Genomic DNA, 14,478 nt, shown 5'->3' with positions numbered 1-14,478 from the left:
GTCTTTTTTGTAAAAAAGCTGTGAACTGTTATCTGACCTGGACTGAATCTCTGTTTTGCTTTTGTGAGTGATTGTGAGATTTTATTTCTACATTAATACTTTTTGTGTACTTTCATAATGGTTATTTTATTTATAAATGGTGTGCTCCCTGGACTGTATACTGTATACCTCTGGAGGTCTAGGGCCATTTCTTCTATTGGTTATAGTCCCCTCAGGGACTAGCACATGCTTGTGTATTGCGGATGCTTACTGTATTTCAGTTTTGTAGCCAGACAGACCATATAGAGCAGAAGAGTTCTCAGTGGACGCTGATACTGATTATAGAATTAAGCTGCATAAATTCTGCTCTCTTCTTACCAAATACATGCATTTTATAGAGTTGATGTATAGAATTTCAGTCATGTAACATGGTATGTTTACTAGTGAAATTGGAAGTGTTACATATGAGAGATATGACACAGTAGGGAGGGAACCTGAGCTTTGGAGTCAGATAGACCTAGGGTTGAACTTGGGCTCTACCACTTTTAACTGAGTGATCTTGGTCAGCTTTTCACTCCCTTTTTATAAAAAGGGATAAGACCACTTACTGTATGAAGTTTTAATAAATATTGAGGTTGTGAAGATTCAGCGTTTAAACACAGCACAGTGGTGAGCACATTGTTGAATATAGGTCTTCCTAAAATATAGGTCTCATATTAGTAAATGATTTCCTGCTCTTTTTGACTCTAGCAGATTAAAATAAGACATCTAACAATTGCATAGACAAATGACTACTATTTTCAGTTTTAAAAGCTAACTGCTTTCATTAAAAAGAAAGATTACTTACATTTTTGGAATACATTGCCAAAGAGAGCAGCTTGTTTATTAGCTGCCTACCAACCATTCTAAAATGATCTAATACCCAAATCTGCTTCTACTTCAAATGGCTCCAAAACATAAAACAGAGATGAGCAGGTCTCTTGTTGTTTTTCTGATGTATAACAGTAGAAGCTACTTCACCTGCTGTGAGTGTTTGATTTGTGCTGTTGCACATCTTTGAATTGTCTGGGAAGGCATTTTACACTGTGTCATATTTTTGACTTTCCGATGCTCATGAAGAGTCTTGATTTAATATTAGAACTCCGTTTACTATTGTTCAAGGATGATTTGGTCGTCTTATATTATAATGTATAAATCTTTTTTCCAACATAGAAATAAAATTTAATTGTTTACTCAGTTTTGACGGCTCTCAGATCTTCCATCATATGCTGTCATGTTAGACCTCGTGCCTAATACTGCCCTGGCTTGGCCACCTATTTGCTGCAGACTCTAGAGGGTGAACTCAAGTTCAGGCTGAAATGCTGTTTGACAGAGGCCAAATGAAATTCAAAGAAAATTACTTTAGGAGGAAAAATCTAATAAGCCTGTTTATAGGTCGAAGGGAAGGAATTAGCAGAGAAGAATTTGAAGGAGAAAGAGATGAAAGCAATTAACTTTTAAAACAAATTTTAAAAGGGTATGTAGTTTGCTTATATAATCTGGGTCCCTTTTTCATTGTTTATTATATTAAACCCTTGTAAATGTTGAGTCACTTTTTGGGGTTATTCTCATAACCACATTTGTACTTTAGAAAGATGTGTGCAGGATGCATCCTGGAGACAAAGAAACTTTATTTAAGAACCCTGTCCCCACAGCAAATGACACAGGCTTGCGAGGACAGGCCAAAATCATGAATTATTTAGGAGATGGATTTCATATGGTTTGGGAACCAATTCTGTGGTGTGAAGGAAAGCGGGTGATGTACAATAACTTTTAGCTTTCTGATTCGGTGACTAAAACAGATGTGGAGTTTTTAAACCAAGAGGAAGAGAAAGATTCATAGAGAAAATGAAAGTTTTTGACACATTGGTTTTATGTTATCTCAGGGACCTCAAATTGGAGATTTCTGGTTGGCAGCTGAACATTTTTATCTGGCACTCAGGCAAGAGACCCAGGCATGGAAGGTAGTTGAATTTACTGATTAAGTCACTCAGGGAGAATAGTTTTAATAAGAGAATAGCACTAAGAATAGAACCTTGAGGAATTTAAACATTTGAAGGGGCAGACAAAGAAAGAAAAGTCTTAAAAGGAGGCCTAAACCAAATGGTTAAAGAGCTTGGAGAAAAACCAAAAGAGAGTAGCATTGTGGAAGCTAGAGGGAAGTAGGTGCTTTAAGAAGGCAGTTGTTCAGGTTAGATATCACAGAGAGATCAAGTACCATGTCGAACAGGTAAAATACTCAGCAGTATAGTTTCTTATATCTTACGGGGTAGAGAAAGGCTAATTAATAATTATTCTCTTTCATTATGAGTATAGTTATTTGGAAGCTAAAACTCTGTTCCAAGTTTAAAGGTATTGCCTCAGGGCTGTCAAGTCAGGTGTTTCTTTACATCACAAAAATACAAAGCTCACATTAGTATAACAATATGAAATCTTGGAGAGGTTTATGTGGATTTGTTCAGATATGTTTCTACTTCTTTAAAATTAATTGTATTTTGTCCTTTTCTTTCTTTTTTAAGAGTTCTTGTCTCTTGGCAGTATCAATTGGCTGGGAAGGAGGCGTTTATGTACAAACCTGTGGCCACACATTACATATAGATTGTCATAAATCTTATATGGAATCATTACGGGTAAGTCAATTGAAACATTTTTAAGGTGTATGTGTCTTTCCAGGTATTAAGTATTTTTACAGTATATACATCCTAATTCATCTTGGGTGATTATGATTGCCATTTGGACTGTTCAGCCTCACAGTTCCTTGACCTCTTCAACTTCAGGGATTTCATTTTTTTTTTTTAAACCCCACATTTGTTTATTTATTTACTTTTGGCTGTGTTGGGTCTTCGTTTCTGTGCGAGGGCTTTCTCTAGTTGTGGCAAGCGGGGGCCACTCTTCATCGCGGTGCGTGGGCCTTTCACTATGGCGGCCTCTCTTGTTGCGGAGCACAGGCTCCAGATGCGCAGGCTCAGTAGTTGTGGCTCACGGGCCTAGTTGCTCCGCGGCATGTGGGATCTTCCCAGACCAGGGCTCGAACCCGTGTCCCCTGCATTAGCAGGCAGATTCTCAACCACTGTGCCACCAGGGAAGCCCGGAATTTCATTTTTTTACTTCACATTAGCAACTAACTTCCACGGCTATAATTTTAGACTTTGCTACTCCAGCTCAAAAGTAGTAAGCTTTAATATCTTACCATATCATTATGTGATTATTCTTCAAAGTCTCTTAGTTTTACTCTTATTAGTGTGTTTTACTCTTATTAGTGTGTTTTACTTCTGACCTCAAGATCTCTAGTCCTTTAGCCCCTTGCATTTTCCTAGTACGCTAGCTCTTTCCTTGCCTCACTTTCTTGTACTGTGCCCATTCTGCTCTTAATACCAGTCATTTAATCCACCTCCTTTGATTTTACACCCAGTCAGCTAGCACTGTTAGAAAAATCATAAAACTAGGTGAGTTGGTACCTCCACAAGTCTGTGGTTTCTTAGAATAGTGGCTTAGATTGTGGTCATGGACTGTAGATATTACTTATCAATTCATTTACCTGTCTTTGATCAGTTTCCTCTCCTAGTCTCCTTAGCAGCTATTCCAGACCTTTGCCTCCTCTATCCCAGACTCTTTGCCTAAATCCCTTGCTTTTCTGTTCCCTGATAAGTGACTGCATCCCAGCCAATCCTTTCTTTTTCACTTTTCAAAAAAGTTAATTAATTTATTTATTTTTTGGCTGTGTTTGGTCTTTGTTGCTGTGTGCAGGCTGTCTCTAGTTGTGGCGAGCAGGGGCTACTCTTCATTGCAGTGCGCGGCTTCTTGTTGCAGTGGCTTCTCTTGTTGCGGAGCACGGTCTTTAGAGTGCACAGGCTTCAGTAGTTGTGGCACGTGGGCTCAGTAGTTGTGGCTCATGGGCTCTAGAGCACAGGCTTAGTAGTCGTGGTGCATGAGCTTAGTTGCTGTGCGGCATGTGGGATCTTCCTGGACCAGGGCTCAAACCTGTGTCCCCTGCATTGGCATGCGGATTCTTAACAACTGCGCCACCAGGGAAGTCCCCTCTTTTTTACTTTTGAGGGTAGTATTCCTTTTTCTGTTCAAGAATAGTTTTCTGTTTATGCTCTAGTTTTCCTTTCTCCCCATCACCTCATGGGCCTTGGTCTATCAGTAAGTAACCTCTTTTTCTTCTGTGTCTTCAGTTTTTCTGCCCATTCTGTCTCTTCATTTCAGTTCATAAAGATGCTCAAGCCTCTGGCATTCAAAATTCCTTCCCTTGGTCTTGCATTCCCATGTAGCTGCAGTCTTCCTTTTTCTCTCAGCTCAGCTTCTTAAAAGCATGGCCTGCCCTATTCCCAGATTCCTGACTCTGAAGCAGAAGAGTTCTCTTTTTCCCTTCCTACTCCTTACCTCTCACATTAAGTCACACAACAAATTCTATTGATTCCATTTCCTAAATCTCACTTGACTACATTCTGCCTACATTATTCCCACTTCTGCTTTTTTAGGTATGCCTTCATCTTTCATCTTGACTATTGCAATTGCTTTCTTATCAGTTTCCTTACTCCAAGTCTAATTTATTCATTACATTGATCTTTCTAAAATGTAAATCTGGTGACATGTTGTTGGCTTAAAAATTCTTTACTGATTTCTTCCTGTTGGGATAAAGTTCACTCTTCCTTGAATGGCATTCAAGGCATTCCATGATCTGGGCTTGCATGTTACTTTAGCTTTGTCTTCCATCAGTTCAGCATTAATAAACTAATTAATAGTTCCTTAAGCACATTATGCATTTTTCATACTTCTGTATTCAATCAATCATTCAACAAATATTTATTCAGTGCCTACAGTGTTCCAGGCAGTGTGATAGACATTGGGGATACATCCCAATGAATAAGACAGATTCTTCCCTCGAGGAATTTACTATGCATTGCGTGAGACAGAAATAAACAAATAGTTGAAGTATAGGTGCTAAGAGTTATGAGGTATGCACAGGGTCTTATTGGGACATCTGCAGGTTCCAGAATTTGATGAAGTAAGGTGCTTGAGTGATAAGAGAGAAGACTGGAGAAGTAATTAGGGGTTATATTGTAAAGGGTCTTGTGGTCCATGTAAGGAATTTGTACTTTAGACAGATTCCTTACAGAGAGCCATTAAAGCCATTTAAGACTCTTAAGCAGAGAGATGACATTCAGAAAGGTTATTGTGGTGGTTGTGTAGATTTTATGGTGTGAGATTGCAGGAGAATAAGAAAGAATATGGTGATACCATATATTATTTAGGAGGTAAGAGATGATGGTGGCTTGGGCTTAGTCATGGCAGTGAAGATGGAGAAGAGGTTAGAGATTTGAAATTTTTTTTTAACATCTTTATTGGAGTATAATTGCTTTACAGTGGTGTGTTAGTTTCTGCTGTATAACAAAGTGAATCAGCTATACATATACATATATCCCCATATCCCTTCCCTCTTGGGTCTCCCTCCCTCCCACCCTCCCTATCTCACCCCTCCAGGTGGTCACAAAGCACCGAGCTGATCTCCCTGTGCTATGCGGCTGCTTCCCACTAGCTATCTATTTTACATTTGGTAGTGTATATATGTCCATGTCACTCTGTCACTTTGTCCCAGCTTACCCTTCCCCCTCCCCATGTCCTCAAGTCCATTCTCTAGTAGGTCTGCATCTTTATTCCCATCCTGCTCCTATGTTCTTCATAACTTTTTTTTTTTAGATTCCATATATATGTGTTAGCGTACGGTATTTGTTTTTCTCTTTCTGACTTACTTCACTCTGTATGACAGTCTCTAGGTCCATCCACCTCACTACAAATAACTCAGTTTTGTTTCTTTTTATGGCTGAGTAATATTCCATTGTATATATGTGCCACATCTTCTTCATTCATCTGTTGATGGACACTTAGGTTGCTTGAAATATATTTAGAGAAGGATTTTCTAGACTTGGTGAGAGATTGCATGTGGAGCATAAGAGGGAGGAAAGAATTAAGGTAAGAGGTGTTGGTGATCACTGAAAGATTTTGATTGGGAATAAGTATCTCACATTAGGTAGATCATACTGGCAATGATATGGTTAGGAGACTATTAGGAGATATTAGCAAAGGGAGTAGAAGGAAGAAAGTGGGTGGAAGGACTGATGGGATTTATTAATCAGATATTTGGGGTGGGAGAAGGCAGGAAGCTGAAGGAGCTGCTGTTTCAGGCGAATGGGGCAAGCACGAGAGCATGGTCAATGTCCCAGGTCTTGGGCATGTCCCTGGGGCAGACCGCCAAGTGAGTGTCCTTGGCTTTGTTCAGGAAAGAATTCAAGAGCGAGCCATAATAAAGTGAAAGGGATTTATTCAGGGAAGTACACATTCCATAGGCAGAATGCAGTCCTTCTCAGAGGGTGAGAGCACCCTGCTGGGGTATAGTGGTGGTTAGTTTTTATGGACTGGGAATTTCATAGGCTAGCAAGTGGGAGGATTATTCCAAATACTTTGGGGAAGGGGTGGGGATTTCCAGGAATTGGGCCATCGCCCACTTTTTGGCCTTTTATGGTTAGCCTTGGAATTGTCTGGTGCACTGGTGAGTGTGTCATTTAGCATATGCTAATGTATTACAGTGAGCATATAATGAGGCTCAAGGTCTACTGGAAGTCGAATCTTACACAATCTTGGACCTAGTTGGTTCTAACCAGTTTGTCGTATCCTCAACAGCTATGTCATTCTTTTAAAGGTTGTGCCCTCCCCCTTTCCTCCTGTCTCACTGCCATGACCCTTTTCTTTCTGAAGTAGGAGGTATAGCTTTATGTTCCTAGAGTAGAGGGGGCAAAGCTGGGGTAGGTAAAGGGACTTGACAAGTGAGGAGACGGTTTAGAAAAACCACTTTGGAATTGGGTGAAAGAATGCTTCATAGGATGTTGGAGAAAGATTGCCAGGAAGTATTCAGGGCTAAGTTGAGGTGGGAAGCAGTTTGTAGCAAGAAGCTACTTCAGTTTTCTCTAACAGCACTCAGTTTGAATGCAGAATTGGAAGTCATACACTGGATTAATTTTGTATGAAGATTTTGTTTAGGTGTGTATCATAGAAGGACATATGGAGGGAGAACGAGAAGTGTTGACTTGAGAGTTTTTTAAATGATACATCATGGTGTATGGTAGGATAGGAAAGACCGTATAAACTGAGGAAAAAGGGAGGGACTAAAAGAGGTAGGAGTTGACAGAATATAAGATGTTTGAATTTAATATTTACAGATATGGACAATTTTTGGTCATTACAAGATAAGGGTGTGGTCATGGTAACAGGTGCTAGGGTAGAGTGGAGGTCAAAGCCATTGGAGTTAATGAGGTCAAGGAGCTAAGGGACTAAGGTATAAGATTGGTTGTCTACATACATTGAAATTGTGTATGAGGATGGCAGGACTTGAAGTGATGAGGAAAACTGATCTAGGTACCAAAGTCTTCAGATATTAAAGGCAATGGATGACAGTAAAAAGGAAGGAAAAGGGGTGATCTCACTAAATGGCCTGAGCCACACTGGGAATGCAAGAGTAATGATCTTGAGCCAGCACTGGAGATGAGAAGGATACTGAGGTTTGAGAGATGTGGGAAAATGAGCAGTGCCTAGTTGAGAGGGCTTCTGGTGATGCTTCAGGAAAGAACCTAGTTTCAATCAAGGCTAGGATGAGGACCTAGCATTCTTTAAAATTATGGCTACAGGGAAGCTTATCATAGAATGTCCTTCAACGACCAGGACCCTTGCCCCAACCTTTTAGTACACTCCTTTGTATATCTTTAAAACTTACTTCACAAGTCTTCTTTTGGGAAGCCTTCTCTGTTGCATTTATCACACTGTTGTTATAATTTGTTTCTATTTGCTTTTAAATTGTCAGTACCTTAAATGAAGATGTCTCTTAACTCTTTTTGCTGTCACATGGTGCAGCATTTGACACATGATAGGAGCTTAGCATTTGTTTATAGAATTGGATTTAAGAAGACATGGTGTTAGATTTTTACGGCATTGAAAAAATAAGTGTCACAGAGTAAAGAAAAAAATAGAATTCAGTTCTTTGGGCCAAAGTACTTGAAATCCAAGATACAGTGAAATGAACATTAAATTAAAGAGTTGGGAAACCTAAGTTCATTCTGACATTGTCATTAACTACCTTTGTAACCATGGGCAAATAAATTCATTTTTTCTTCTTTGTATCCTTTTTTCTCATTATTTTTGCCTTATTAGTAATAATGGTCATATTGTAGCATTCATACATATATTAGTACATTAAAAACATATTTTGAGATAAAGCATTAGGTTAGTGGCAGAATAAGAGAGACCGCTGGAAAAAAGAGTAAGATACTGGTTAGGACTACACAATAGCAGTAGCCTGAAAGAGCAAAATAGATGTGGGTGGTGTCAGGCAAAAGAAAGGAACAAATATAGCAGCCTGGATTCCTGCCTTAAATCCTGGTTAGTTAGCATGAATTGCAATCTCTCATGAGCAAGAGTTTCCTCCTAAGCATATGTGCTTTATGTGTCTCTGTTTCAAAAATTCTCATATTTCTTCCTTCTCCTATCAGGAACATCTGAAGGAGAGGATGTTAAATTAATTCCCCTCCTTATCACCCTTATGTTCTGAGTATTCTAACTAAATCTTGCCCCTATCCATTAAACCTAAACAAACCCACTGCATCAAGTCCAATCAGTTGTGTTTGGCCATTAGACACCTTGGAAGACACATTACATTTTTTTAGGCTTAAATACTCTCAAAAGCTGTCTATCCTACATCAAATAACATGAGCACTGGGAGAATCTTTCCAGTAGTCACTTACAGGTGAAGAAAACAGGGGCATGGGGTAAGAGGAAGGTGATTCACTTTAATGTGGCCTGCTTTTTGAGTTATTCTGTATCTTAAATCCACATTTCAGATTGATTGCATCATTATTTGAATGTTTCAGATTGATTGCATCATTATTTGAATGTTTCATACTGAGAGAAGAGTAGGATACTTAAGCAGTTCATTGGTGATGGCAAGAGTTGCATGATTGCCATGATGTAAGAAGTGATTTGATAATCTTCAACAGTTAAATGATTTTATGCTTTTATGACATGTATTAGAGGTCCTTCTTTGTATGGTTCATTTATTTACTATAAAATGTAGTGGTGTTAATTTTGTTTTCTGTAAACGTGTGTATCATATAGCTGTATGTTCGTTTCATCTTTTAGAATGACCAGGTTCTTCAGGGCTTCTCAGTGGACAAAGGAGAATTCACATGTCCTCTCTGTAGGCAGTTTGCTAACAGTGTTCTTCCTTGTTATCCTGGAAGCAATGTCGAAAACAACCTTTGGCAACGTCCTAGTAACAAAAGCATACAAGATCTCATAAAGGAAGTGGAGGAGCTGCAGGGACGTCCGGGAGCTTTCCCAGTAAGCATCAGTGTAAGGCAGGAATATCCTGGTTAACTCAGCTCTGCTTTTCAGCTTTAATTTTTGTTCTATTTCTAAATTACTCTGGACCTTATATATTTAGTAGAAATTGCTTTTAGAGGTTTTACTCTTCTGTTGGTGGTTATTAAAAACAAAAATGAGAGTAACAACAAATTATCACTAAAGGCTATGCTTTTCCTTAGTCTAAATTGTTATAGTTTTAATATACATCTTTCAGATCATGAAATATCCTATAAGCTTAGATATGGTTATGTTGAAATACTTAAAAACAAAGTCCAGCATTATATAGATGTATCTTGCAATGTAAAGCACAATCTAATCATTTAAAAATATGCCATTAGGTATATTAAAATTAAGATGACGTATTTATACACACACATGCAAACTTTCTGTGTGTGTAATTATAGATTTACACATACATTTGTGTGTATGTGTGTGTGTATTAGAGAGATAAAATATTGTATATATGATCGAACCATAAGTCAGTCTATTTTACTGTGAGATTTGGTCTAAGTGAACCCATCTTTTATCCCATCCAGTAGGATTTATTTGATTTAAATTCTTAAATATTTCACCTTCATTATAGATTTATCTTATGGTCCCTGAGAGGGGTGACAACAATGCCCAGTATATGCAGTAAATTTATGAAAACTATGAATATCTGACTTTTTCAACAGAAATTCATAGTTTAAAGCTAATCAGAAAGATTCATCTCCTTTTCTGAATTGAAGACTAATTTTTGAGTCTATGTGTTTTTTTTCTTTTCTAAATCCAGATTTTTATGTGATTAAAATATGCTTAAAGTAAGGGACATCAATATTAATCTTGAAAAAATGAACTTAAATGAAAGATTTTTTTATAAGCATGGAAGCTATTCTAAGATATTTTAATGACATATACTAATTTGTTTAGAATATAGTTTGTGTGGTTAATTCATTGTTGGATCACAATATAAAATTAGAATAAAAGGTCCCTAAAATAAGAGAAAATGCCTCTTGATCTGTTTTATCTTTGTGCAGTCAATATATTTATAGTGCATAGCTAATGTACATCTGTTTTGACTTTTAAACCTTAACTTCCTAGTGTGCTCATATGATAAACAATGTAGTGTTAGACTCTTATTAGGGAAAATGAATATACATAAACTTTATATGTATGTTTGTGTTTTTTACAGTCAGAAACCAACTTAAGTAAAGAAATGGAATCTGTAATGAAAGATATCAAAAATACCACTCAGAAGAAATATAGAGACTATAGCAAGACTCCAGGCTCACCAGATAATGATTTTCTCTTTATGTATTCTGTTGCTAGGTAGGTATACATAGTATATACTTTTATATTTACTTAATGTTAATAGTTTATTTTATTTCTCATTCATATTTATTTGAAAAAAGGTTGCATATTTTTAATGTTGGTTGAAATTATGGCTAGTTTTAGAACCTCCTAGAAGGTCTGTAAAAGTAGAGTTTTCCTTCATTTTTCTGAGGAGTTTTTATTTTAATGGAATATTGGTTTAGGTATTAATAAGCATTATAGGATATATGAGGAAAAGTATATTATTAACATTTGGGACAGATGTCTACCTCAAAGCATGTGAGTATTATATATGAAGGGTGTTGTTAAGAAATCACTGTTTAACCCTGTCAAAAAAGTGATAATACTAAGAACTAAAACATTGTAATATGTTAAATACTTCTAATTTATAAAAAAAATAAGAACAGTAAGAAGAACTTACTTTGTTTGTTTTAAGCTCATGCAAGATCTCGTAAAGTCCTAGAAGACTATAGGTGGTTTAGAAAATCAGATAAAGGAGACGAAACGAGATCAGGCATGTTCTAAACTTCTGTGAGTAGCTACCAGTCTCAAGAAAACAGAGGTAAATGCTTCTCATCTTTCACATTAGGTAGAAATAGTCTAATCTACTGAGTAGGTGTTCAATACCTAAGAAATAATTCCAAATAGGAATTTTAGAAAACTTAATTGAATGAAAATGGAGAACTGTAAAAAAAAAAAAAAATAGGAGAGAAGCAGGCACAATTGTAAACACATTCTGCCAGATCTGATATTGTAGACCCCTGGATATCTCTAGAAGCATACTTTGTATTTTGTTCAAGTAGTATTGTAATAGGTAAGATTTAGAGAAATAACGTGACTTGAAGTCATGCAACATATTAGTGGTAGAGTAGGACTAGAACTCAGATTTCTTGAGCTGAGGTATAGTATTCTTTCAATTACTGTTCTCCTTTTTCCTCTCCTTAGTTCAGCTTTTATAAGTCATATATACATGAAGTTCATCATGACCATTCTCTCTGTCCCATTCCTGGAACAGAGGGTAACAAAAGAGTGAATGAACTATGTACTCTTTTGAACCCAGGAAAAATGGAACCAGACTTAAGAAAATTGCAGCAAGCAAGTTAGACCTCAGGATAAGGAAACATTAGTTTTTGGTCTAAGAATGCAAGTGCTGGACATGGATTGATGTAAAAGGATCTAATGGATTGGGAAGTAACTATCTAGTCTGTGTATTCCTAGGCTATTGTTATTTATCTAGAATGCTTTGGGGGAAGATATAACAGTTAATTTGACATTTTGTCTCTGAAGAGTTACCAATTACATACTTGCAATAAAATATACTTTATGTGAAAACTAAATTGAATATAATTTAATTTTGCCAGGTTTCAAGGTTTCATAAAGTTCTGTACAATATTATGGTAATAATGTAGAAAAGTGACATGGATGTAGATCAACTCAATGCATGTATATATACACACTCATATTTATGCCACTTGTGCATTTATGCCTTTGATTTTATTAGGATTGACCTTATAAGAAAATCCTGGTTGAATGGGAATGATCTGTACATGGAATTTTGCTGTAGTATGATAAATCAAATAATTTGATTTTAATTTAGTTTGGTAGAAGTTTTGGATTCCTATTTCTTTGTTTAAATATATAAATAATTTTAGAATATATATATATAATTTTTAATTGAAATATTTATAGAAAGCTTGCTGTGATAATGGGAGACTTTTTGAATCAACATATTTTTGCTTTTCTCTTTTATATAGAAGCAGGGACAGGTGTCAAATGTTATTTACTAAGGGTGTATATAGAGAAGTGGAGAAAATATGCTCTCCCATCCTCCCATCTTTCTCTGATCCTTAGTGGTAAACTCTAAAGCAACAATATAATGATTCCAAAAGTGAAAGTATATAACCTTTAAAAACCTTATCCTTGGTTAAAATTACCCAGGCCATTGCAGTGTTCTCACAGTGAAATTGCATGCCTTCTCTAAGTTTTACTTAATCATTAAAAAGAAACACAAAAAACAAATTGACTCAAAAATTAACAAAAACATGAGTTAAAGGGAAAAAGCATGTGTATTCTATTTGAATAAGATGTAACTTTTTCAAGGTAGGAAACCAGGTCTTTACAGTTATCTTCTGCCTGGCATATAACCTTGTTTCATTAAATACTTATGATTACAGATTATGATCATTTTTATGCCTAAAAGGTAGTCATTGAAATATTTAGCAGTATTTAAAATGGTTAAGTAAGTAAAATATTTAGAAATAAAATTAATTTCATTTATTTAACTTCTGAATTAAATGTTGTGATTCTTAAATGTATAGTTCCTTAGAACGTGCAAATGTATTTGTATTTGACATTAGTAATTTGAATGGGCTACAACCCTGGTTTCCCAGTACTGAATTTCTCCCAGCTGAATAAGTAATTTTGTTTGCTCTTTGGGGAGCTTAAATTTTTTGATGTTTAGAAACAAAATATTTCTAGTGGGTAACTAGCGTGTAAAGCTGTGTCCTTTAATAATTGTTTTTGAGCTATTTTTTATTTTTTGGTAGGACAATATGTATCTCTTTGTTTTTAATTTTATTTGCAAGGTGAAGCCTTGGAGGATTTTCTGAGGGCAGCAAAGAAGAAATTGTTGGAATGATCTCTTTTTGTTGCATTAAAATTAATCAAAATTACTATATTCAAGTTTTAATGTATTTCCAAAAAACATTCTATTGCAAATATCAGTCATTCAAATGGATTATGGAAAATTAATTTTGGAGAAGAAAGCTTTTTTCACTTCAATGCCAATTCATTATTTCATTATTGAAACAATGAATCACACTAATTTGAGTAATTGATTTCTCCAAAGATTTTGGACCCAAGTTATATATAGCCTAGAGTTATTAGTAAGTAGCACTTAGCCTGTATATGTGAGAAACATGGAAATGGAAAGAAGGTGAAATGTGAGTAACTGAGATGTAGATGGAGAGACATCTTTAAGTCATAAGTGGGTAAACTGTTGAGTAGAGTGAATGCAGCTTGCTTTATACATTAGTTGCATTATAAGTTTAAACTTTATAAACTAATTATGTTTGAAATAAGAAGAATGCTTGCTAAAACACCAAATAATGAATCATTTTTAAAACTAAAGGAAGGGTCAACAAGATAATGATAATAAACTGCAGGGATTAGAGAATCTTATCACTGGCTACATATCAAAACAAAGAGGTGTTCAGGTCCTGGGAATTGTTTGAACACTTTGCTAGGTACCATCAGGGATATAGAAGCTGCATCTGAAATGGTCCCTGGTCTCTAGGAATTTACAGTTTAGTTGGAGAGACAAAACTAATATACATCAATCTGTATAAAACAATATAATTTTTTAAATGTATAAAATATTTTAAAATATAAATATTTTAAAAATACGTATATTTTAAATAGATATATCATATTGAGAAAGTGCTGTAGAACTTCAAAAGGGAAGATGAGCAAATTGAAATATAAAGTGTGTAGAAGCGCTTCTTTCCTGTTGCAAGAAAAGGGAGTTAGTTCTCCCTAACTCTTGGAGGAGTTAGAGCTTGAGCCGAGTGTTCGATAATATAGGCCAGGCCATGGTATGGATGAAGATCTTTTCTTCTCTGAGAAATTGAATTAATTGGTCATCTAGTAGGGGTAGGCTCAGGCCTTGAACCCACACTATACGAGTATGTGTTGGAGTCTCTGTGTGTGTGTTTATACACACGTTTGTTTTTCAAA

The 14,478-nt window shown here is 36.0% G+C and overlaps 1 protein-coding gene across 1 annotated transcript in view; it reads left to right on the top strand.

Moving 5' to 3' along the window:
- UBR3 (ubiquitin protein ligase E3 component n-recognin 3) overlaps positions 1 to 14,478 on the top strand; it is a 233,561-nt gene that overhangs the window by 162,746 nt on the left and 56,337 nt on the right. The window contains 3 exon segments of the mRNA XM_081243003.1: positions 2,538 to 2,648; positions 9,208 to 9,420; positions 10,604 to 10,740. Of these exon segments, the coding sequence (XP_081099129.1) occupies positions 2,538 to 2,648; positions 9,208 to 9,420; positions 10,604 to 10,740 (461 nt within the window).

This window comes from Mesoplodon bidens (assembly GCF_964165515.1).
Source record: "Mesoplodon bidens genome assembly, chromosome: 8".
NCBI lineage: Eukaryota > Metazoa > Chordata > Mammalia > Artiodactyla > Ziphiidae > Mesoplodon > Mesoplodon bidens.
This window is presented reverse-complemented; position numbering and strand designations above follow the sequence as displayed.